The 26,765-nt window shown below is 43.1% G+C and overlaps 1 protein-coding gene across 6 annotated transcripts in view; it reads right to left on the bottom strand.

Moving 5' to 3' along the window:
* Nucleotides 1-26,765, bottom strand: part of LOC137274599 (RNA-binding protein 26-like) — a 44,571-nt gene that overhangs the window by 12,008 nt on the left and 5,798 nt on the right. For 3 of the 6 annotated variants that reach the window (XM_067807873.1, XM_067807875.1, XM_067807876.1), the window contains exons 4-15: nt 20,382-20,461; nt 19,757-19,977; nt 19,286-19,477; nt 18,890-19,000; nt 18,190-18,447; nt 17,740-17,913; nt 15,731-15,901; nt 15,131-15,255; nt 14,608-14,847; nt 14,182-14,319; nt 13,108-13,272; nt 12,256-12,330 (exon numbers count right to left, since the gene is read on the bottom strand). In XM_067807873.1, the coding sequence (XP_067663974.1) occupies nt 12,256-12,330; nt 13,108-13,272; nt 14,182-14,319; nt 14,608-14,847; nt 15,131-15,255; nt 15,731-15,901; nt 17,740-17,913; nt 18,190-18,447; nt 18,890-19,000; nt 19,286-19,477; nt 19,757-19,977; nt 20,382-20,461 (1,950 nt within the window). The remainder of the gene's footprint in view (nt 1-12,255; nt 12,331-13,107; nt 13,273-14,181; nt 14,320-14,607; nt 14,848-15,130; nt 15,256-15,730; nt 15,902-17,739; nt 17,914-18,189; nt 18,448-18,889; nt 19,001-19,285; nt 19,478-19,756; nt 19,978-20,381; nt 20,462-26,765) is intronic. The other 3 variants (XM_067807874.1, XM_067807877.1, XM_067807878.1) reach the window with 1 other exon arrangement.

Raw genomic sequence — 26,765 nt, 5'->3', positions numbered from 1 at the left:
ATGAATAGGTGCATGTCGTAATCTGTGAGCAATTCTAAATTAACTCCAGTCTTTTTAAGCAAGGCGTCCCACGACAGACCTGGGCTGGTGTAATACCATGCGGGGTCGAGTTTATACTGCTTGAAACATGTCCGCCGAAACGTCTCGAACACGTCGGCTAACAGCAGTACGTCTGTCCTCAAGTACAGGTCGTGATAATCGCCCAGGTTCTTACAACCCAGTTTATTCCATACGTTAGTCGCGTGCGAGTAATCATCTCGTGAGACGGACGCCTCATTCAGCTTACTATAAAAGCAGTCAATAGGGGGTAGTCTGGTCTCGGTGAACTTGACCCAACTATCCATGTACTCATAGGGGTACACACCCTTCCTCATAAGCAGGGGTCTAGTCTCGGCGTCTGTGTATCGATCTGTGATAGGGAAGGTATTGTTGGCCTTGACCAGACTGTCGAGTGACGACAGGAGGAACTGAAATGAGTCAATGAACCTAAGTCCGTTTAAACTGAAGGAGATGTATCTCTCCATGTTGTTGGGGATGCATGATATATTACCATCGATTTTCGCGATGGCCTGCATGATCAAGTGTGAGTCGTACCCTCTCAAGTTGTGAAAGACAACGGGGATGTTTATTGTCTTAGGGTTGATTTTAAGCTTGAGGTTGCACGCGTTGTGAGCGGCGCCTCTATACTTACCAGTTATGTGACAGTGATCTCTCACCGAATCACCGTTAAGCGGTGAGTCACACACGTGACACTTAGTGCTACTAGCGTGAGCTAGCCTGTCGGCTAGGGTCATACGCATGGGAGCGATTCTATATAATGTATTCCTAATAATTTTTTCTTCCTCCTGCAAACACTTTAGAAACCTTTCAGCCGCGTCAGGGCCCCTATACACTACCGGAGCTTTCGTTTCCCCGTCACAACGGACGACGATGTATCCAAAACCGCAGGCTATATGCTCTTGTGTCTTGTGGGTGAAACTCCCACCACTAGGGGGTGTGGGGGAATCCCCACCCACAACTAAGGCTTCAAAGTCGGCGTATATAATATAAGGTACAGACATTTGGTTCTTGTGGTTACTGAATTTTAGGATATTTTCACCTTCCTTAGGCATTTCGACTCGTATGGCCGTCTGCCCCACACCTTGACAATCATCCCGGTGGGATTCTAATAAATCAGCTCGACTGAAACCGTGTAGACATCGTACACAAAAGTGTTTTTCCCCATTGTGTTTCGACTGGTCGTGCAACAACCGGCTGAGATGTTTTATCCACGTGTAGTGATACTTTTCACCTAGTTGGATCATGAATATATTGATAACTTGGCAATCCTTCACCGTGCTGACCCTGTATACTATTATTGTATTACCTTCGTGCCCAAAGACATTTATAGCCAGATTATTCTGTTTTTCTACTTTAGTGATCTGGGATATGGGGGTGGGTTCATCTATACCATCCCAATTAAGCCCATCATCTTGGGGATAGCTAGAAAGCCTATCTGAATGAGTGGCAGCTGGAAATAAGGCTGACCTGATAGATATCCTCATGCAATCGTTTCCTCTATTCTTAACGTTTACTATGGCATGTTTGTTCCTATAGTAGGGGGGTAAGGCTAGGTATGACCCGCCTCTGAACGGCACGTATTTAGCTATGTCTAGATAGACGTTATCGATTTTATCTACAGCCCACCCGGACCCCATGTGCGTGTAGCGTTCTAGGTATTCTCGTATCTGCTGAAAACTATTATCGATTGATGCGTCAATGGTCTCTGTATGTGTGGCGACCTCTTGTTTGCCTCGGAAGTAAGGTTGCAAATACTCAGTGACCCCTGTGGTGCCCTCCTTATCGAGCGACATTTTCACTGTGATCTGAAACTTGATACTTCCTAGATTATTTAGTTCCTGGTTGACCTTATCAGCTATCAGAGGCTTAATATCTGTAATGTCTATGTTTCTATCAACGTGCATGCGCCAACTTCCCAAATAGTTACCTACAGCGTGCTTAGTGCGCACGAACTGTAGGTCAATAGCTCTATTCTGTCGTAATAATTCTACAAGCTGTGGTTTTCTCATACGGGAATACCCGCCTAAACCCAAATCGTGTGCCTCGGTTTTCAGTTGTTTTACAGTGGGACGTGCTACGGGGGCATGTGATAACAATGCGGTTAACCCGGCTCTCCCCAGTTTTGAATAACCCGTGTGTCCAAGCTGTTTCGCTTGAGCTTTTAACTGTTTTACTGTAGGAGGGACTTCTAAACCTAGTAATCTCAACAATGCTGACTTCCGCATTCTAGAATACCCGATAACACCTCTCTGTTTTGCGACCCTCTTGAGCTCGCGCACAGTAGACATCGTGTTTACACCTAAGAGAACTAATGTCTAATTGGTTCACAGTAAAGGGGAGGTAACTCTTAAAAAATATTTTCTGGTGGCCGGGTACAATTCTAGACATTCTGTCAAATCGTCCCACGTACCTGGTAAAATATATAGTGTGGCTGTTTCAATCCAGTACTCGCCTTGGGTATAGTATTCCTTGTATTCACTTATACTCGAAAAACGTTCTATATGGTATTGAGACGCGATATCCCGCTCCCATTCGAAGGGGTGAGTATACTTAACACCCTCTTTAATCCATACCACGTCCACTATTATCTTAAATCTGAAGCTTCCCCATAAGGCCAGTTCATATTTGAATATGTTTTCCACAGACATAGCTATACGTAGGTGTGTATAATCTCTAATTGGTTCACAGTAACTCTTAAGTGGCTATCTTGAGCAGTCGCCTACGTTCTTTTATGTAGCCTTTTTTATTCTCGTATATGAGTTGATGTCTGACTACGTTCGCTCCGTGAGCTTTACATAAACAGTAGTGCCCTTTAACCCCGATACCACACACAGAACACGTGTAGTTAGGACTTCCCATATGGAAACAACAGAACCCCTGATTCCTGCATTTCCTACCACAGGCCTCGGTCTTCCCCATAAGTATATATTCGCATCGGTATGGAGCGGGTCTCATGTTTACTTATATAGGTATTTTAGTTTAATTGCTTCGCAACCAACGCAGTAGCTGCTATACCCAACACTATGAAGCCCAGTTCACGATTCATTTGTCCCTTGGATGGTGTGTAGTACTGAGCGAGTGTGGGTTTATTGAGCGGTTCCAATTGTTTACCAGTTAGTATGTAGTATTCTTTCATTGCTTCATCGACATCGTAGAATGTTTTAATGGCATGGTTTTCACGCTTGAGCTGTTCATTAATAAAATCGATCCTCTGGAGGCGTTTTTTAACGTACTCGTCCTGTGCTCTTTGTAATTTCTCAGTAGCGAGATCGTGTCGCTTCCTTTCTTCCTGTATTTCAGACGCGTGATCATCTCGTAGTTTCGAGAAGAGGAAATTACTCCCGGAAAATGCCAGGGCATTCACTAACGCCCCACCGACCATCATAGCTATCGTGGCCATCCCTATATTTATTTCATTATATTATCAGGTATTATTCCTTGTTTTACTAGGATGTCTTTTGTGGCCATCGCCATACCAAGGTTCATTATGAGCATACCCATATCCTGCAGGTTGAAATCTAGCTTGATAGTTGGTTGTTTAAGCACCATTTTAGTCAACCGAGCGTACCCTACGGCTAGACTGGCGACCACTGTGGCGTGGTATGCGTCGTTGACGAACGTTTTCCCCTCAGACATTATGTATATGATATAAAATATTTTAAATTATAACATGATATGCGGGTCTACCATGGGGGTATCCCCCATACCCCCACTGTTGTGGGTGGGGGGCTCACTGTGGGAGGGTACCCCCGCGTATAACCATGTTATAACCACGGCAGCAGTTACACCTACAGCCAACAACAGTCGGGTTGGGTTGGTCACTTTATGTTGGTTACACCACCGTTTTTTACCGGCAGCTACTCTCTTAGGGTTCTTCTGCCTGGTTACTGTAGGGGGTGTGGGGGGTACCACCACTGGGGTCTCCACCGTCACTGGTTCCTGTGAATCCACTGGGGTCTCCTCCTGTGCAGCATCCATCTATACTATTATTATTATTCTTTCTCTCAAATTGGCAATGTTTTGCCGTGATAATCGCCGCCGTCACTGGAGCCAACAACATACCATATTTGTGGTACAGCCCGCAGCTGATAGAGCTCACGGCGTGTTCGATAAAAGGGTCTTTATCTAGGTCCTCCCACAGGTAAAGTCGGCGCTCTGGTGGAATGGGAAGGAAATGTGACACAATACCGGTGTATATCTGGGTCATAGCCGATCCTATTGTCTTTGTCATTTCTGCTCCGAGCCGGGACTCGTATCTAGCGTACAGCTTATCGATTTCTTCGGCTGACATTTTGTGAATTTTATCCGGGGTGTAGTCTCCAAAGTAATGTTTGGCTTTGCCGCCAACAGCCAACGCCACCAGTTTCTCTCGCTTGGGGGAATCCCCCACACCCCCACTGGGGGAACCCTCCAACGACAATTGTTCGAGCAATTCCTCACACTCCATCTTATAATATAACAAGTAAGATTTAGTTTTAACTATATAATACCCGATGCAGACAAAACACAGAGAAATGAAGGTTAAGTTGCACACGACAAATACTTCAAATATCATAGCTATGCTTAGCATTTGCTTAGCTTTGCTTAGCTTTGCTTAGCTTTAGCTTAGCTTTGCTTAGCTTTAGTATACTATATATGCTACTGGTTGGTCGGTCTTTAGAACGAGCTTAGCGTGTTTAGTTTCAGCGAGCTGTTTCTTCACCCGTTCCCGTTCTAATTTGCTCATCACATCGTTCTCTCTCAAACACTCCTCGAACGAATCCCTGTCCTTGCAGTGAAATAAGGCCACCCATCGCGTCTGCTCCCTGAGGTCTTTCAACACCGAGTTGAACTTCTGCGTTAGCACCCAGACGCTGTGATTTGCATGCCGGCCGGAGAAGGCCAGGTACGATAGCATGTCTCTCTTTTTTGTTATCTCGCGATTAGCGCTGCAGTCGTCCAGTATGAACAGCGTCGGTTCCCCTTTAAATTTCTCGTGAAGAGCTTTCAACCAATCCTGCAGGCGTGTTCCAGGGTCGATTTTGTGTACGTCCGGGTCCGTCATCACCCAAGGTCGCGCGTACGTTTTATTCATGCCCAGAGTAGGGCACATGATAACAATGTTATCGAACACATCCTTGTAGTAACCCTCCAACATATCCAACACGAAAACTGTCTTCCCACAACCAGTCTGCCCGCATATGATAGCGCAGTGTGGGTCAGTGGGTAACCCCAGGGGGTCTCCCCCATCAGTAGATGGCTTGCACGAATCTCCCATTGTCTATATTAAGTTGCGCGTCCATAATAACGTACAGATATAATTTCAACTTACCAGCGGTTTGAGCCTTCTTAGTAATCTGGATGGTTATCCCTTCGCTGCCGTTATCTATACGGCGCCCGCTACCGTGCAGTTTATCATCATCCGTGGATCGCATGTCCAACCATAGGGCGTACTTGGTGGTCAGGTATTCACCGATCTGCACGGAGCCTAGGTCCAGGTCCTTTGTTATGTAGTCCCCCACTGGTAGCTTTTTTATCTCATCCCACTGCTGGTGTGGTCTCATACCATGACTGAACAGCTGGTTGGGCACGCCCTCGATGGTAACTTCCACCTTTTCAATCTCGGGGTTGAAAAACTTCTCGCTGTCCCTCCGGAATGGATCGTAATCCTCCACGGGGACGACCAGGATACCTTTCATCGATCGCGCCGGCACGTTCAGGTTGATATTCCACACAGTGTCGCTCTTATCTCGCACGACTGATCTATGCCTCAGTACGCGATCGTACAGTATAGCCATCTTCCCAGAGTACTGGCTTCGAACCTGCCTGGCCAGCTCCGGGCTAGTGACCATGTCGAACTCCAGAGAGATGTTGTCTATAGCATAACTAGCCTCATCACCGTTCGGCGTACGCACTACTTTGCTATAGTCGTTAAACGTGAGCTCGTATTCGAGCCTATCACCCAGCGCGGCCTGGTAAAACGGCGCGTGTCCCGTGAGCAACTCGAAGTCGAGCGGCACGCAGAATCGATTCCCGTATGCTAGAGCGATGGCCTTTTCACCGTCCGATAGCTTGTCTTGCTGGTCTGTCGTGAAGACGTATCCTATGCGCGCCCGGGTTGATTTGCTGATACCCTGGTACACATCATTGACTCGTTCTCTCTCGCTTTTCCAGAGATCCTTGTAGCAGTGAAACACGTCGCTGTCGTCGATGCTCAGCACCTCGTTACCGCTGATCTTGACGGTCGTTTTCTTGATGATAGCTCGACCCACGTTCCGCACTAGCTCGCGTTTGTCGTTGTCGGAGGTCAACGTGATATTGAACGCCAGTCGAACAGTGCCTGGTACAATGAGGTCATTCTCACCAAGGTTTGGAAATCTAACCAGCAGAGTTTGGTTCTGGTCTATCTTACTGGGATTATTGGTGATGGTCACCGACTGTCGCACGGCTCTGGCACCTAATGGCTCTCTCAATTTTCTGAAAGGATCTAATTTTCTACCGTACATTGTTATATATAAATAAAATATATTTAAATACTAATGGATGAAGACATACCTATGGATGATATGTGGGACGATAGTGCCCAGGCATATGATGAGCAGGAGACCTCATTTACTAGTTCACCATTGAACCAAGAACTCTTGGAAACAACGGTAGATGATTATTTCGAAAGTTTAAGAAGAGATAAAAACTACGTTGAACCACAGGGTCGATACCATAAGGATTTTTTTATTGATACAAAGGGTGTTCTACGCCTTAAGTCTGACCCAGGGGTTGACCTCTTTAACAAGAGCAATAAAAAACCACTGGCCTTGTCAACTCTAGCCAGCCGCTATGGTGTTGAATTTATCCGTAAAAATCTAAACATGAATGATTACGGTGGTGCAATACCTAAGGCCGTTAAAGAAGATCTGCAAGCTACCAGATCCCACCTCACCACTAGAGATGAAATGACACCACAGCGTGCTACAGAAGCCTCAGACAGCATAGAAAAACTGTTGAGCACCTACTGGGACAAACCGTTACCGGGATTTGACTTTCCGGTAAGGGAACTGCGCGGCTTAGACGAAGCCGTGAAACGCGTGCGTGGAGAACTCGTGAACAACATGGGGAAACTGAACGAAATCGACGAGCACATCGCTAGGGAAAAAACCAAACTCAACGAAACTGAAAACGATGATATGAAGCGTCGTATCAATGAACGACTACGTGATTTAGAAGACGAGAGACGTACACGATTGGAATCCGCTTCCTCGAATCGTGAACAGCTTCGATCCCAGATCAGTCGTATTCGGGAAACAATCGATAGAATACTGAACGAGGATACAACTTTAGCCAACAGGATTCGGATATTGTTCCGGGAGCAAGGGATCACCATCGCCAGCATTCTGACTGCATTGGGTTTCATTATATCAACCCTCGTGGTGTCACTGACGGGGGGAACCCCTGTGGGGCCTGCCGGTGGGGGAGTTACCCCCACACCCCCTGGCGGTGGTGTTAAAGACTGGATTAAAAAACTCGGGGAAGGCCTAGCTAAACTGGCTGGTAAAGCCGCCGAAGCCCTTCCCGGCATCCTGGGTAGCATCGTCTCGTGGTTGTTGAGCGCTCTGTCTAAAACTGCCATGTGGCTCAGTCAAAACCTGTGGGCAGCCATCGTCGCCGTGGCGGGTCTGGTGTACGTAGCGGCTAAGAAATCTTTAACCAAATAAGTCCCAAAGTTACCCCCCCAACCACCAGGGCCGTTTTACTATCAATATGCTGCTGATAGGTGGTGGAAACCCCCACACCCCCCGGGGGTACCTCCACATGAACTTTAGGCTCCGGTGGTGGCGCAACTATACCCGTTTCACGTGGTTGGGTGTGTGGGATATGTGGGGTGTTAATATCGGGGTTGATACCCAACTTTTGATCCTTCGTGGCTATGACTATTTCGTTGTTATAACCCACCACTTTTTTTATTCTCAGTTGCATATCACTCGGAGCCATGTACAACCCCACGCCGAACACGTAATTGACTTTCGATCTGGCGTATTCTAACACGTTTTGGTAACGGCCGATAGCCCTCGGGAGATCAACTGGAGAATTGATAGCATCCTCAACGTTGGAAACGAATTGTGTCTGAGCGTCGTAAGCAGTTCCCTTACCGAGGATGTTGGAACGCGTCATCGACTGCGCACCCAACAGCGCCCACACGTACGTTCGAATCGAGTCGTTCAAGCGTATTGTACCAGCACGAGTGAATTCTTTCGATGTTTTTGAGATCATTTTAGTCCAGGCTGTGGCTGCATCAGGACTGGTTTGCTTTATACAGCTGACATGGATCTTTTCATTCGTTGTGGAGCCTGTAAATGTATGCCGGTTTGGGTTGTATGAACCATCTTTAGAACCAGCATAATATTTTCCGGACCTGTAGAAGTACACGAGAACTATACTGAGACCATGGTTCACACCAGGAAGGCGAAAGTCTTTATTCGTTGGAATCTCAAACTCCCCACAAATACGTTCATAAGCGCGTCTATCATAGGGGTTATTCGTCATACTCCACGCTTTATCTTGGGGAAGAGGAGCACTTATTTCCTTCAATATTCGTCTAGTTTGATAATAAATATGAAACAAAACAACCGCCTTACTCAGTTCGTCTATACCATAGTCTGGCGTCACACCCGACCCTGTCGTCGCACACCACACAGCAAAGTTGAGTTGGTTCTGCCAAAACTGCATTGGGTTTTGATTCCAGTTTACCACCGCCTGCGCGTTATTAACGGACACGACATACTTTTCAAAGATATCAATAAAGGTTGTTTTAAACCCCGTACCATCTGCATTCACCACGATTTTCAAGTGTGCTAAATCCATATTATATTATATAATTTATATATTATAATATGTACATAACACTTCCAGGAATAACTAGCGGTGAGGCCGTTCAGCTGACGCACGCGATCGATAACACGTCAGGTCAACTCGAAGTCGCACTCTGCGATATCACCTACCTACCGCAATGGACTAACATTAATATCAGCAACAATAAGCTGTTCGTCAGTGGAACTCGCAGCCAGATAACTGACGGCTACTACAGCGTGTGCTCGCTAAACGACGAGGTCTTCAAACCCCTGGGAGCCGAACTCAAAATGAACGACTCAAACGGTACAGTGGTGTTAATCAACAACGGAAGAACCTCCTTGAGGTTAGGCCGACCATTAGCGAGGATACTCGGTATGTCTCCTGACGAGATAAAACCAACAACAACCGTCACAGGCACGAAGTTACCCGACCTAGTACCGTACCGAGAGCTGTACATTCATCTCGGTCAGGTGAGCACAACGTATAACATTCAAGGAGGCCACCCTTCCACTATATTGAGAGCAGTGCCGGTGAAAACTGAGAAATTCAACGACGGTAGAACCGAGTCGTTTTCACCACGGCAGTATAAGAGATTAACCCAGGGCAACATACCTGAGCTGACAATATCGGTGTTAGATATAAATCATAATCCTGTAAATATAGGATACCTCAGCTTAACGCTTCACGTAACATGACCAGCGCACAAGGACCCGGAGTGAAAAAATGCGTCAATATCGGGATCTCCGACCTCGGAGACACGCGTGGTTTCGACGCTCCCGGAGTAGATGGTAAATCGTATGCCTTGCAACTGAAAAACAACATTTACAAACGCGTTGAAGTCTCCTCCGGTGGAGCCCTAAGTGATATGATAGATACCACAGGGGCAACAGCCAACACTAAGTACGCCCTCGTCAACACCGGTGATGACAACTGGAGAATATACCCATCATTCGGAGGTAAACTGTTCGACTTAGACGATGTTGAGAGCACTACCGTCGTCAAAAACAAACCATATATGCTCGTCTTCACCGAAGATGACAAGTGGGTGTTGTTACCCGATAACAAATGGTTTCTCAATATTAGACTCGTCTCCCCTTACGTGTTCACGGATAACAAAGACAACAACCTAAACAAAGTCGTGAACAATGGAACCCTGCTCGTGGCTTACGTCCCAACTCAGAGACGTAGCATAGTCGTCAGCCCAGTCAACACTATAGCAGCCCACATGCTATCGAGTAAACCGGCCATGCAAAACGTGAAATTGCAGTTGGTGTCTGAATTCGAAGGCGTGGTTAAGATACTAGAGAGTCTACCGGCAAACTCAACACTGTTCATCAAAGTCTACCTAGGGGAACCATCGGTGAATGATGTTGAGATCGTGAAGGGGATCAAACTCGGGTGGGGTAAACGACACCAGTATCAAGTTTGCAACGTTTACGTGCGGGTGGGTGTCGACTCCAAGACCAGTCTGCAGGGGGTCAACGTGATCGTAGAAAACAAGATATCACTAATCAATATCTTCCTGCCTGACAACATACACTTCATGGGTATAAAGTTAACCCCTGAATTATTATCAGAAAACCAGTTGGAAATTATATCATAATAGTATAATAATGACTAATCATCATCCCAACACTACACTTAACGACCTGGGAGATACGGAGGGATTCGATCAGCCTGGTGAGGAAGATGAATTATACATCCTACACTTCAAAGACAACGTGTACAGACCGGTGCCGTTACCAGATTTTACAAAACCTAAATGGCTGATCAACTTAACACCCACCTCACCTTATATCACAATAGACGAAAATAATTGGATCACTAAGATTAGGAACAACGGTATCTGGGCCGGGGATTTCATTCCGGAGAGGGGATTAGCACACAGACAACCTGCTGGTTACGACAAAAAAGGGTTATCAACTTTCTTCGAAAATAAATTAACATTTAGTAATCCTGAAATAATAACCCCCCCTTTCACACTCATCATAGAAGTCTTCTTTACGGATTCATTCGATGAAGACCTCCCAATAGTACACCAAATTTTACCCGGGGTGTCAATACGCTGGGATTACACAAACGATTATTGTCGTATTGTTATACAACAGGATACCACGGGTCCTATAAACCACTTAATAAGCCCCAGTGAGGTTTTTATTAGCATAGGATATTTTATTAGCCTCTCACCTATTACCCTGACTAATAATCTAGAACTTATAGGCTTCAAATACATTGATAGATTTTTAACTGAACCCCAATTAAAATATCTTTCAAAATATATATTATAGGATGGGTCTGTACCCAGTCGTAGAGGAAGTAGCTAAGACGTTAGAAACCGTAGATGGGTTCCGCTTGAGGCAGTTATGTGATGTAAAATGTCAACTAGAACAAGACCGTGACACGCGGAAAGCACTATGTAAAAAATATAATAGAGCTTTCAATATCGTGGATGGGGCTGACACTACCCTTATGGCAACCAGTATGGGACTAGGGGCGGCAGGCGTTGGGTTGTTAACCACCATCGTGGCTGCACCTATAGTATTAGGTATTGAAATAACGGCTGGGGTGACAGGGTTGGTAGGGTTGGCGCTTAAGTTAGTATCACGCAGACTTAATCGTAAGGCATTGAAACACGACGAGATCAGGATTCTGGCCGAAGCAAAGCTGAACACAGTGAGTGAGCGTATTTCCACGGCACTCTCTGACAGTAAGATCTCAGAAGAGGAGTTTCGTTCAATCCTATCTGAACTCACAAAATATAACGGAATGAAACAAGATATTCGGTCCAAGTCTCGTAAGTCTGCTATCAGCGAGGATGAGAAAAAAAAGTACATAGAACAGGGGATACAAAAAGCCCAACAAGCCTTTATTACGAACACCAAAGAGATCATAGGCGGTTCACGTTAAACTGTTTCCTCGATATAAACATGACATAGCCGTAAGCGAGCCACCGATCCTATATGGTCAGTCAAAACTTACAACTGTACTACTTGAGGGGTGGGCCGGGTAGGGGGTTTGTAAGAGAAGAATTATTGATCGTACCGTACGGCACAGTGTTACCGCCTGCCAAGTCACGGTAAACGTGATGGCGTGGCTTTGTAGTAGGGGCAATAGTAGCAAGAGCTAATGGGCCCACCAAAGCCTCATTTAGTAAATGAGGCTTTTTAGAGGGGTTTTTTGAAAAGTGGTCCAGAACTCTCATTATCTATACTACTCCTTTTCTTGCCCCACCATCCCCATCCCCTGAATTTGATGTATATATGACAAGTCTTATTCACAAATTGTTTCAAAAATGAAAATGTATGGAAATCATACATCTAAACTGAATGAAAATTGTCTTTAGTTGCTATGAACTATTGCCACTGACTTTACCTTCTGTTGCTCTATCTGCTTCTTCAGCAATTCCTGCTTCTGCTGTTGAATCTCTAATTTCTTCTTTGCAGCCTCCTGAGGAAAAAGAATGAGTGAGTGACTGAGTTCAGTTTTCCGCTACTGTTAGTACTTCAGCAACATCAAGGTATCAGGCACCAGAAATGGGCTTCACAAATTGTGCCCATGTGGGTAACCTAACATAGGCCTTCTGTAAAATGAGCAAACCCTTTAGCCAGTAAGCTACCTTGGACTAGAATGAACTCAATTTAACATTTAAGATAATTACAGGTTGTCTTGGAACATCAGCTTGATGTGCAAAGAATGTGAGGGTCCATGGTCTGATGAGCCAATGCTTTCACCACTAGGCTTTCCCACTGCCCCAGTTTAAGGAGGGCACAAATATTATGCTGGTACACCTAAAACCATGATCTGGGTGTACAGTCATGAGCAAAGATAAACAGGGCACAGCTTAGGGCATCTGAGGCAAAAGAGTGAGTGAGTGAGTGAGTTTAGTTTTACGCCGCACTCAGCAATATTACAGCTATATGGCGGCGGTCTGTAAATAATCGAGTCTGGACCAGACAGTCCAGTGATCAACAACATGAGCATTGATCTGCGCAATTGGGAACCGATGACATGCATCAACCAAGTCAGCGAGCCTGACCACCCGATCCCGTTAGTCGCCTCTTACGACAAGCTGAGTCGCCTTTTATGGCAAGCATGGGTTGCTGAAGGCCTATTCTACCCCGGGACCTTCACGGGTCCTGAGGCAAAAGAGTGGCACAAGTAATGTGTGAGGAACTTAGGAAATTGAAAAAATGCTTGCATTTAGCCTGAATCTCTAATCCTCACCTTCTTTAACCCTTCTGCCTTCTTGATGGCCTCGATTTTAGTGACAAAGTCAGCAGTATTGACAGCTGTTGGACTTGAGAGAGAAACCTTGGCCTGCTTCATAGCTTCTGCATTGAAAACTGTCTTCTTCAGGTTTCCCACTGATGAAGTGTACACAATACCCTGCTGGAACAAATCATGTCTATTACCTCTTGTACTAAGCAGGCCTTAGGTTCTAAATATCTATGATAACATCTATAAATCAAATCTGATTACAATACTTGACACACAGCTGTGTTGAGAGATTTGTTTTCAACAAAGTCAAGGAGTTTTTGAGTCTTTTTCAAAGCACTCTACTCAAATGCAGGGCAAATAAATGACAAAAACATTATGCAAACATTTGAGATGTTATGAAAGGGGAAGTAACCTATACATAATAGCAAATGTAGCATGCAAAATCAGCAAAAAGTAGATTACACATGCAACATTATTGCACACTTCCACAGATAATCACAAGCATATTTTCATTTGGTACACATGTAATGAAAAATTATCAATGCATAGTTGCGTTGAAATTCAAGGCTGTTTCACACGATCTTGACTATTCTAAGGACCTCTTCAAGTAATGTTAATTATTTTGAATTTCTTTTTCAGGGAAATGTCAAATGTAATGTCCATCAAGACGTCTAAATTTCAGAGCTGTGATGCAAGTTTTCAACTTGTTATTACTTTCGACCAATGCAAAATATCATGTACATCATGAGCATTACACCTTTGGCATAAAAGTGTATATAAAATGTGAGAAAATGTGACATGCAGCTTCGATTGCATGCTATAATAAGGATACAAAAATATTAGGAAACATACACAAAAATGTAAATCACTGAAATCACTGATGGTGTTGAAGCTCTTGTTTGAAGCTCTTGGCAATATTTCAGCTATATGTCTGCAAATAATCCAGACTGCACCAGACAATGAAGTGATCAACAGCATGAGCTTCAATATATGTAATTGGGATATGATGGCATGTATCAACCTAGGCAGCAGCTGACCAAACCATCACCATGGTCTGCAAAAAAACAATAATATCGCTACCTTTTCTGTTGGTGACTCTGGAGTTTTTGTCCCTGAGTTGTTCAACTTAAGTTTATTGGCTGGTGGTACACCAAGACGAGCTCGAGCTGGGATGCGAAGCTGGTCAGGAGTTGGCAGAGTTTCTTGGGTGGTTGAAAACTGGGGGTGAAGAGGACTATATTAACAGGGTTCCTTCCTGACTGTACTCCATATCACCTCTAAGTCTACACAAACATATATCTCCGTTACAGAGGCAGCAGCCTAAGTAATCATTGTAGTTTGGACAAAGTGTGACAAACTGGACACAAATTGATTTGAAATGATGAAACAAGAATAGCCTAATGATATTTACTACCTATTCATTAATGTTATGCTCAACAGTCATGCCAAGCTGTTTGATCAATGTCTGCAACATGATACCACATATCCCAAATAATGGCCTGTTACCGTAACAAGGACCTTCTGCTTGAGATTCTCTTGCTGCTGCTGCTCATGCTTCTGTTTATTCTGGGCCTTCAACACCTCTGGGTCCGTCTCAGAGGGCTTCTCCATCTCCTTCTTCTTATGCCAGAACACCTTAATGAAGCGATTGTTGAACACTGGTTCGCTACTCTTATAGGCGGCATGGGCTTCAGCATTATTACTGAATGTCACTAGGGCTCCTTCAGGGTCTCCTTCAAAGCAAATCTGAAACAAAACCATCAAAAATTGTCTTCAGTGAGCTGCATTGAGTAGCAGTGTCCTTAACAGCTGCCTGTTCATTCTTCCCTTACTACTAGTTAACATCAGTATTCTACACATATACACCAGAGATGTGGGGGGAGAGCTGCATTGACTTTGTTCAGACACTTATGTAAACATACAGAGTTTCAGTTTTGTACTCCTACATGTCAAACAAACTGCATTTGTAGTGCAGTAAATATTGGACAACTCAGAGTAATACATTTTCAAAACTTCTCACACTACTCACCTGAACATTCACAAGAGTTCCAAACTTTCCGAAGTGCTCGTTCAGTTTAGCAATGTTGTTGAATTCCTGTGGGACTTTACGTACTTCCAGTGTAGCATTTTCATTGTTAAATTGTCGTCTAAAACCTGCCAGCAAAAGAATACAAATTACATATATTACATCTACTCACACATATTCTTTTAACAATGCCAATAACAACAGAATTCATTAATCAAATTATTCTCCACAAGACCCAGTGGAGCTTCAGGCTTAGAAAAAGTACCCTGGGATCTGCTGGTCAAACATGGTTAGTTGACTGTTTTACTGCAGTGTGGATCGTTGCTCGTTATGTCAATCGTTGGATTGCCTGGTCAAAACGCATGACATAGGAGACTGCCATCAACAAACACACAGCATGTTACTTTAAGTAACATTCCGCGTCATGAGGTAAGGTGATCTGCATACATTAGCATTTATTTGTTTACATAATTTGTTTATTATTTTATCTCTTGCTACTAATGAATAAGAAATTACTAATCAAGTCACCTCTTGTGATCACAAATAGGTCTGACAACTTTAGAACCAGTTAACCGTGGATACTAACAAACATATGATATATACCTCCCAGTCTTCCATAGTCAAATGGTTTCTTTGCAGGAGACATGTATCCTCTGCCACGCCCCCTTCCACGGCCATAGCCCTCCATCATTCCATGTGTGCGCTTCTGAGGAATAACCACCCTCGATGAGACTGCTGGATGTGGTGGTGAGTTGGTCATTGAATCATTCGTTCCTGAGACAAGAACACAAACCAATGTCATATCTTCATATGCTCCACAAATCTCTTCCCTTAAAATTATGCAACCAAAATTTCAATCAGATCAACTATTATAAAGTGTGTGTGTGTGTGTGTGTGTGTGTGTGTGTGTGTGAGAGAGAGACAGAGAGAGAGAGAGAGAGAGAGAGAGAGAGAGAGAGAAAGAGAGAGAGAGAGAGAGACTCTGTGTGTCAGTGTGTGTGTTGCCAAAATCGGCGGTCGGGGTTAAAAGCACCTCCTGATGAGAGTAAAGTCATGGACTAATGTTCTTGAAATGCTGCATCCCTGGGCTATGTGTTTATGCCCCAGCAGCAGACTATGCAACATGATGCAATGGGCCTTCACTCTTCCTGAGAAGAAGGCATAGAAGACTATGGCTGAAAGCTGATTGATAGAAGCATGTTACATGGGCAGTACATCACACGTATGAATAGACTGAGAATTTCTTCAATTTCTTGTGAGCTATGCCAGGAATTATGGATGAACTACTCAAGAGACTTGCACCAAGGTGCACAAAGGATGATACCAACGCCAGGAGAGCTCTTGAACCTGGTCTCAAAGTTAGTCTGCACAGTAAAGACTGTAATGATAAGAGACTTGCAGACAGTCTACATGTGCACCTAGATAGGCGAGTCAGACTGGGCCCCTACACGGATGTGCCTGCCTCACACATGCATCTCGTGAACTGCGTCACTTTGTACACATTGCATTCAGTGTCTCAATTAAACTTGTGCTATTCAGTTGTCTGTCTTGGTCCTCGTCCTAGTGTCACATTGTTACAAGGACAGACCGACAGACAGACAAACAGAAAGACAAAATAGTTTATTTATGTGTCAAGGGAATGTACGTCAAAAATGGCAGTGGTACAAGAACATGGAAAAATACAAGCACCAAGCCAATGAGACACAGAAGACAATAGGTGCATAAAAATATATAAAAGATAAGATTAAAACAAAGGAGTGCTTTGCAGGTAAAGGAACCTTGCAGGCTGCTTCTTTGCCTTCACTCCTCGAACATTACTGCTCTTTCTTGGATACATCTTCAGGATCGTGGTGCTTTAGTGCGAAAAATGAAAATCGGCAGAGCAAGACTTGGCTGACCCTACTTTTGTAGTCCGTTGGATGTCAGATGTCACTGCTTGCTATGTGATATGTGTCAGATGGCATATAACTTCATAAGCAATTATGCTCCGATGTCACGATGGATGGTGCTTACAAATCATGTTACCCTAACGATGAGAACTGAATTGGAGATGGGCAGCTATCAGACGCTTCAGGTTGATGGCAGATGATTGCAAAGAGATGAACGTCACATGACTGTTGATCACTGTACACTCATCAGAATGCTATCAGATGTCTAGACACATCTAATAGTTGCACAATATGACACACATCTGACTGACTGGATATTCATCTGACACTAACTCAATTTGCAACCAGAAATAGCGTCCAGTGGTGAACTAAACTCTGAGCTTAGTTCCTTCCTCGGACATTTTTGCCTTGTCAGATCAAGCCAGACATATTGAACACTGACCTGATAACCGACAAACGCAAATTGATTCATTGGACTGTGATACGATATTTTCTTCAGTGGGTTACCAGAAGGAAAACTGCTTCCAACGAGTGACGGATGATCCAGAAGTCTGAGGAATGAGGGCGTTAGTTTCATGTTATAATCTAAGCCAGACTTAATCTAACTTTAAACATTTTATACAAAAATTCTATTCTGATGTGTTCCATGGCAGTGGTGTGGGAATGGTTCCCAATGTAGTCTTGATATGGGTTCGTCTTCAGAGCAAGACATGTAAGTTATACCTTCTAGATCCTCCGGTGGGGATTCTGGGAGGGTAGGGACCTGAACAAGATCCCTCTGTCTCTGTGCCTGGGGGTTGAAGAAAGCTGCTTGAGGGCGCTGACCACGCTGGTTTCCCCAGAAACCTGGGGGTGGACGAGATGTGAGAGCTGGAGCTTCTGGATTGTAACCCTCACCTACAACAGTGTAATCACATTAACTAACTACAAATTTAGTCTGATGACTGCACTTGTACAATGAAAGAAATGGTAGAATTTGCAACATGAGCAATAGCTCTTAACTGGACATCGACAACGATATAATATACCTGTTTTTAGACAATAACTGCATAATTGTTTTTTCCAAGATTCACGAACTGGGGCACAATAATCATGACACAACTGACATAAATGCAGAAGAACAGTGCATAATTTTGATCAGTTATCTAAAAATGATGTAAATAAATGACTTACCACCAGGCCCTGTCCTTGGTGGGTGGGATGGTATGTGTCTCGACCCCATAGTTCCTGGGGGTAGGGGACCAGGAGGGGGAGGAGGCCCTTGGCCAGGGGGAGGTGGAAACTGAGGGCCTCCCGGTACGCCTGGTGGTGGCGGGGGTGGTGGTCCTGGGGGTGGTCCAGGTGGCGGTCCAGGTGGAGCCCCTCTGCCACCAGGTCCTGGAGGAGGGGGACGTGGGCCAGAGTTTGGTCCAGAAGTTGGTGGTGGTCCTCCTGTTAAAACAATATACAGTTGGTGGAATTGCTGTTGTTTTAAATGAAAACTACACCACCATCAGTGTCTAACACCACACAAAGCTATATTCCAGCTACTTGACGACAGATAGTAAAATTCATCTCTGGAACTGACCATACAATATTTGATGTGGAGAACAAAGATCCTCAGTCTTTGGGCTTGTCAGGATAAGCATCATATCCAGAACATCTTTTCAGTGAGTGAGTGAGTTTCCACACCATTTCTAGCAATATTCCAGCAATATCACAGCAGCAACACTAGAAAAGCGCTTCACACACTTAACTCATGTAAGGTATAAAACCCAGTCTTCGGCATGATGAGCGAATGCCTAGAGTACTCGACCATACCTGGACTAAAATGGTAATACAACAGCTCTTTGATTTACACACAACAAAAAGAAAAACTAACAAAACTTCCTACCAAGCGATGGTGGAGGAATGGACATGTTCGGTATAGCTATGTCCTCCACAACAACAGGGTCAAGGCCATGATCAAAAGGACAGAGGTCACCACGCATACAAAATCCCTTTTCTGAAACACAAGATACATTGTGTTATGTACAAATGCATGAGGAAAGGACAATTAATAGTAATAATTCTTAGTAGATTTTTGCCAGTAAAAATAATTTGAGATATTTACATTCATTAGGCATTACAGGCATTAGGGTTTTTCAATGCCCTAATCTCCCATCAGAATCCTGCAGAGATGAAAGTCCTCACATATTCTTAGAATCTAGACAAATGGACAAGCAATTTTACACCAGGTACCCTAACCTTCGAGAGGAACAAAAACTGTGAAGATCATCAGCAACCTTACCATCATAGTCCCTGCATCTAGGTCGAGATCCAGGTGGGCCAGGTGGCCCTGAAGGAGGAGTATCACCTTGCTGCTGCTTGTCTGCATGGGCAATAGATGATGCTACACTCTGAATGGTAGGGATGGCACTTGCAGTGGAGTAGCGGCCATTGTCTAGGGTGGGAGTTGATCCACGACTGTCAGGCTGACGGCCTTAAAGGAGAGTTCATCAGTGAAAGGATGTAATTGATATTTCTTTTCCCCAAACCACCAAAACTGTCCCTCCATTACCCATATGGATTGCCCATATCTTACTAAATACAGCAACTTGGTAATCATTGCTAAAATTCTTCTTAAATTCCCTTGAACACAATTTGGACATGTTGCTACAATTTAAATAACAAGAAGCATGCAGTTAATAACAACCATCCACACAATATAGTACCTCCAAGTAAGAGAACAAATATTGTATGTAAGAACATATAACCCTACCCTTGGACCTTGACCTTGACCGGGATCGCGATCTATTTCTGCTCCAGGATCGTGATCTTGACCTAGGACTTCTCGACCTATCACGTGATCGTCCACGACCTCTCAGAGGTGACCTTCTATCCCTTCTCCGAGGGCTGGGTGTTCTGCTCCGTCTTCTACCATAACGCCCTCTATCAGGTGAGTATCTAGACCGATCATAGCGATGTCTCCGATCATCTCGCCTGGACAAAGAAAACATGTTCATTTAAATCACATCAGTCCATATGCCAAGGTCCTCTGGGCAATACCAAAGAGTTACTTTCTTGATGTCACTCAGCAATGCTTAATGTTTAAAATAACATTTTGTTTCACTTATTGTTTGTTGATGTATTTCACATTCAGCAACATTCAATAATCACAGCTACTAATCTACAAAGAACAGTCAGTGACGCAGAAACATAAAACTAATGTCACACCACCTGATTCATGCTTGATCAAACTGTCCTTAAATCTCCACTTAGAGCACTGATTCTGAACACATAAACTACAAAATTTCCATTCAAAATCTTCTTGAATTAAATTACTAGCATGCCATTTAACATAAAATATCACACATGCTTGATTCAAAGCAAAAACCATTTCATACATGTCTCTCCCTCGAGGTCTGGGACTTGGTGATCTTGACCGTCTTCTCTTGGACCCATCACGACTGCCATCATCAGATATCTGGACAATACATTGCCACAAACGCTGATCAATGTTTACAAAAATAGTACGGTTTTCTGGTATAGTACAATGTCACAGCAAATGAGTGAGTTTTGTTTTACTTACTTTTAGCAATATTCCGGCAGTATCACAGCACAGGAAACCAAATATGAGCTAAACAAAATGTACCCATGTGGGGGATCAAACCCTAGTGCTCAAGGTGATGTGTGAATGCTTTAACCATGAGGCTACCAGGAACCTATATCACTGAATATATATGTTACATATTCTGTGACGTGATACCTGTAAAAAAAGGTATTTTTTAAAAATAGAATTGATATTTTATACTTACTCTGTCTCATGCTTATTATGCTTGTTTCCTTCCTCTATGTGAAGATATTGGAACACTTGAAATCCCTTCGAAGTTCCCTTCCGATTGAAGTGGACGTACAATACACTCACACATAGGGAGCCTCCCTTTCCCACCCTCTGAATCTCACAAGTCTGATATGAAAATTACAGTTAATTCAATGTGCCTGAGAGTGGCCATTGGTAGGACTTGATGCCATGAGTCAGGATAACAATAGAATATCAATTTTAATAAAAAAAATTACATATTTTTCCTTAATTTGACACGCTTATTATGCACTCACACATAGGGAGCCTCCCTTTCCCACCCTCTGAATCTCACAAGTCTGATATGAAAATTACAGTTAATTCAATGTGCCTGAGAGTGGCCGTTGGGAGGACTTGATGCCATGAGTCAGGATAACAATAGAATATCAATTTTAATTAAAAAAATTACATATTTTTCCTTAATTTGACACGCTTATTATGCTTACAGAATCCGACGAAAATGGCAGTTGGTCACGCCACGCTGGATTCTGATGACTGCCATGTAAGTACGCCCAGCACTTCCCCCTACTTTTGGGAACTATAAATATAATGACGATGGATTGGTCCTGTTTTTTCCAATATTCACCTGTGAGATGGCGGGGTGGGAGTCACGTCCAGTCAAACTAATCTTCTTTGAAGCATTTGTTGACTGGAATGTGATGATATATGCATCAGCTAGCATCTAATGCAACTGTACTTCAAGATTTCCAAAGCAAGACCAGTCGCAACCCTTCTTCATGTGCAAGTATTTTCATTAAGAGTACAGGGTCATAATCACTTTTGCTAGTCTGTTCAAGACATGTGCATGGACTCTCAACCATTATACTTTGTAGAGTGTGTTGGTCTCAACAAGTCATGTGATAAAGGGATGAGTGAAACTCAGCATCTTTTTGGAACCGTTAGTTGTTGTGCAGCAACAAGTGGACCAAACTGGTGAATGCCAGTGATGTCCTCTGTGGCCATGTCCTGTAGGTATTGATTGGCAAACACCTTATTCTATTTCCACAAACAGCCCTCCATTATCGTTGATAGCAAGCTGTTTCCGTGTAGAGAAAGTGTCGATGCTTAAGCTTTCATTTTGTGTGGACTGGAGGCTCGCTGAGGTTCGAGTCCTGCTGTTTTGTATGCCCTCAATTTAACGGCTCTTATCCATACTGAGATAGTGTTGTGAGATACTTCCATAGGTGACTGAATAGATGAATGGGATGAATAGGCACTTGTTGTCTCCATGTCTTGGTACGCTTTCAACGCTATGACTGGGTATAACGATATATCCTATGTATCATGTGGCCTGAGGACTGAAGATAATGCTGGGATGTAAAATTGTCTGTCCATTCCGTTGATTTTTGGCAATAAAATTTAATCTCAGTCTTAGATGTACAATCTTATGACAGGGCTGAATAAATTTTGAAAACTTCAGTCACCCTGCAGGGCGAGTACTTTTTGTTTTGTACTCGTCCTGCAAGATTTTCACTCGTCCTACTTTTTAACTGAAATAATCTGCAATCTCACCATGATCATGATGTGTTTTCTTGAATAAAAGATATTGATTCCTATAGATTGTGTTATTGTCTTTTATATAGTCAGTGAACAAACATTATTCTATACCTTCTGGCTAGGATCCAAATTGAAATTCAAGTATTAAAAATGACAACAGATGTGTGAGGTAACTGGTTTTTAATATACTGCTCACAACCAACAGCGTTATACTCCTCTTTCAGCTCATCAATAATCAGTTTTAATGCTCCTCCTTTCTTTCCAAGATTAACTGAAGCACCATCTGTGTTGATTCCGACTAACTTTCTCGAAAGATCTTCTTTTGACAGTCCCACAGAACTAAGCCCCTGAAAAATTCCATCTTTTACACCTTTTGCATGTCCATGTTCAAGGTTAACAATATCTGCCAGCCTAGTCTTCAGTACACCATCATCAGTGACGTACCCCACATATACAATCTCTTGTTCGGTTATAGCACTGTCAGTTGAGCCATCTGATAAGACACTGACAAATCTACACTTCTCAAGTTCACTAGCTGTATTTTCCTTCATAACATTTGCTATGGATTGTACAAAAGTCGCACAAGCATTCCTATTCAAATAGGCCATTCTTGGACTGTAATTGGCAAAAACTCGCAAATTTTGAAAAAGGTTCCCCTTCCATGGCAACATAATAAGCTGTTGTAAAAAGCTTGTTATAGATGACGCTGTTTTTTTCGTCAACTTTCTGCATTGACTTAGTGTATTGTGCTGTTTGTGGATTTTCAACGACTTTCTCATGTTCACAACACTGAATGTGCTTCCTACTTTTGTCGTGGAATTTCAGTGTCTCCCTCCTAAATTTATCTCTAAGACCTATCACAAGTCCACATTTTGGATCTGACAGTTTGGGGTATTTTCGGCATGGAATACAAAATAATTCCTCTTCCGACTCGATAAATTTCGCCCACTTAAATTCCTTACACCAGGTTGGTTGTAGTAAACGTTTTCGTTTTTCTCTGTCATATTTCTTTTGACTTAGCTTTCTTTGTTGAATTTGTTTTTCTTCCGTTTTCTTTTCCCCATTTCCTGCCCCTCCCACATACTTTCGGATGTCCATGCTGGCGTTTGTTAATGCTAGCAACAAGCCCCTTACATCCACGACAATAGCAATAGTAGAATTACCTCCCCTACTTGTGTATTTAACACTGTTATTGATTTATTATTGGCATAAGCGATACGATAAATATTAGTACGCTGTTGTTGATCAGTGCACGTTTTCGATTCTTAAATGGCTTGTAAAATACTTTGTTTAATAAATTGAAGACGTTATATGCTTTATTTGACAGCTAAAAAACGGTACTCGCCCGATAGGACAAGTAGTTTGTATTTTTAACTTGCCCGACATGAGGTACCACTCGTAAATACGAGCGGACGAGTGGATTTGTTCAGCCCTGTTATGATGACTGGAGTTAAATCAGGTGCAATTAAAGTTGAGAGCTTGTATAGTCTGGTTCATAATTATTGAGAATTTTTCTTCTTACTTTGAGCTATCCTAACACCTCAACTGATTCACTGATACTTAAAACTAAGTAATGGTATAAGGGAGGTAACTCATCTTGGCCTACTGAGTATAGTACAATTAGAGTTACCTCCCCTGAATTTGTAGCAGACGTCATTTTCCTCAGCACTGTCAACAATGTCTGCTGAAGATAAAAGAAGGTTGATTTTTGAGTTGTGTAATCAAGGAATTGATGATGTAAATACATTGGCAGAGAGAACAGGAACTCCTCTTTCTACTGTGTATAGGATTAGGAAGAATTTTAAAGAGGGAAAGGATTTTGGGCACCAGAAAGGAGCAGGGAGACCCAGAAAATTGGACTTCTCAGATCGCGTCCAGCTGGGAATTTTAGCGTCTAAAAAGCAAAGGGCAAGCATCTCCAACATCAGGTATGAAATGATAGAAAGGGGATCAACAGTTGTATCAAAATCTACAGTTAGAAGAAATTTGATTGATCTTGGATGGGAGAAAAAGACTGGAATTCCTTCTCCTCTCATGAAACAAGAACATAAAGACAGGCGTGTTGAGTGGTGTTTGGCACATGAAAACTTTGACTGGGAAAATGTGATTTTTACTGATGAAAGCTCAATATGGGTATATCCCAATAATGTGAAAATATGGACAAAGTCTGCGTCAGCACCGTTGTATCGACGACCTAAATACAGCCCAAAGTTTCATGTATGGGGAGGGATATCCTTATTAGGAACAACCCCGCTGTGTGTGTTTGAGGGAAATCTCACAAGTCAACGCTACACTAACATATTAGATAATTTTCTCCTTCCAAGTGCACATGTGTTTTATGGAAATGACCGGATTTTGCAGCAAGATAATGATCCTAAACACACCGCAAAACATGCCAAGCAGTGGTTTCAGGAGAAAAATGTGACTGCATTACCATTTCCTGCATACAGTCCTGACTTAAATCCCACTGAGAACATTTGGGGGATGATGAAGGAATGTGTGAATCAAAAGGGGTTGACAAAAATTTAAGACATGAAGAGAATAGTGGTCTGATACTGGGACAGCATAACTCACGAGACACTAACCTCTCTGATAGGAAGTATGCCTACCCGTCTTTGACTGTGCCGTGAAGCTCAAGGAGACTTGATAAAATATTAAATTGTTACCTACACAACATGAAAAGGTCAGTTCACTTTCACAATACATTCAATTTTATCTGATTTGTTCTCGTTTAATAATATGAAATGCTTTAGCTATTCTCAATAATTTTGAACCATACTGTATGTCTGTCATCTGTGTTGCTGTTGCTGGGGTGAGAAGGAACGGCATTTTCTGTGTCAATAATTCAAGCGATGTCCGATCTAGTGGCTTGAAGACATCACTCGTGAGGTGTTGTAGCATGACATTCAAGTTCCAATATCGGCATTGTTAGTCTTCAGCTTGAATAAGTATGGTCAGGCAAGTACTTCCAGTACTTAAGTCAGCTTGATCCCTGTTTTCATGGTGATAACAAGCTGAATGCTGCCAAGTATGTCGAGTTTGGAAGGTTTCAGTCGTCTGATATATTGTTGATGACAAAAGTGGTCTGCTACTTGAGGATGTGTGGCCTTCATTGCAGTGAAACCTTTCCTTCTAGTGTATGTTTTAAACCGCATCCATCTCATAGGATGCTCATGATGTAATAGTCATTGACAAAATCCTGAATTCCTCCAGCAGCGTTGATGATGTCCACCAAAAAGGTTGTCTGGGAACAGGCTGGGGTGTCATTCTGAACCTCAACTTCAGCGCTTTCCTCCTTCGGCGCTCCTGACAGGGTGTCCTGTTCTACGGGAGTGTCTGTTTCCTCCGGTCAAGTGATGAAAAGATCTTTTCCTGACTTGTTGGAGTCTGCTCAAGGACAGTAGTCAGAGTGTTGATGACTTTATCATCATAACTTCCCAGGAGTACCGAGAAAAAGATTCAGCAACATCCTCAATTCTGCAGTCCAGGGAGCTCCATACAAAGGTTTAGTAAAGTTGTCGCCCCAAGAAAAGGCTGATAGGAGACCTTGTCGACCTTCAATCCTGCACACTTTGAGGATAGATGCTACGTAATGCATTTGTTGATCCTTCTTCTGGGTGACTAGTGCAGATAGCATCATCCTTTCTTCTTCATTTTCCACGTTGTTGAATCTGCAGATGAGAACCTCGATAGCCCTGGAATGGGTGAGTCCAAAGAATGTACGCCAAGTCAGTAGCTTATCCTCCACTTTGTAGGATCTGCTGCGAATCTCATACCCTTGTCACAAGTCTTACAACACCGAATGAAAATAATGATGGTTTGTTACACAACTTCTATATTTTGTTGCCAAAAATTATAACAATTTCAGCAGAGTTGGGGTGTTTTTCCCCATTTACTTTGGCATTAGTTTACGATTATTTGTTTTTGAGTTCGAGTGCAATTCATTGGGGAGATTTTGACTCAAATGGACTGTCTACTAAGTTTCCAAGAAAGTGGATATTGGCGCAGTCTGTAGAAACATCAAAGTGTCAATGTCCTTATTATGCATCATGTAGGTGTGGGCCTCATTGGAGTCTTTAGATTGTGAGAGTAAGTCCAAACCATTCAGAATCCACGATCAAGTCTAAGCTCACGAAAAAAACGTGTCAAAAACACAAGAAAATTTATAAATTTCACATGGAGATGATAGTAATTACAATTCAAAAGCAGAATAGGACATAATTTAGATTATAAGAATGAAATTAAAGCAACAACTTATCGCCGTATCAGGACCCAAGTGTGCCTCCATCTGTCCTCTTCGGGCAATGAAGGAGAGAGTTACAGGCATGGCTGGTCATGTGACCATATTGGCGGGAAATGGCGGCTCCCTATGTGTGAGTGTATTGTAGGTCCACTTCAATTAGAAGGGAACATTGAGAGATTTCAAGTGTTC

Source organism: Haliotis asinina, chromosome 2, assembly GCF_037392515.1.
Source record: "Haliotis asinina isolate JCU_RB_2024 chromosome 2, JCU_Hal_asi_v2, whole genome shotgun sequence".
In the NCBI taxonomy this organism is placed as follows: domain Eukaryota; kingdom Metazoa; phylum Mollusca; class Gastropoda; order Lepetellida; family Haliotidae; genus Haliotis; species Haliotis asinina.
The sequence above is the reverse complement of the archived record's forward strand: the minus strand, read 5'-3'. Positions and strand labels throughout refer to the sequence as shown.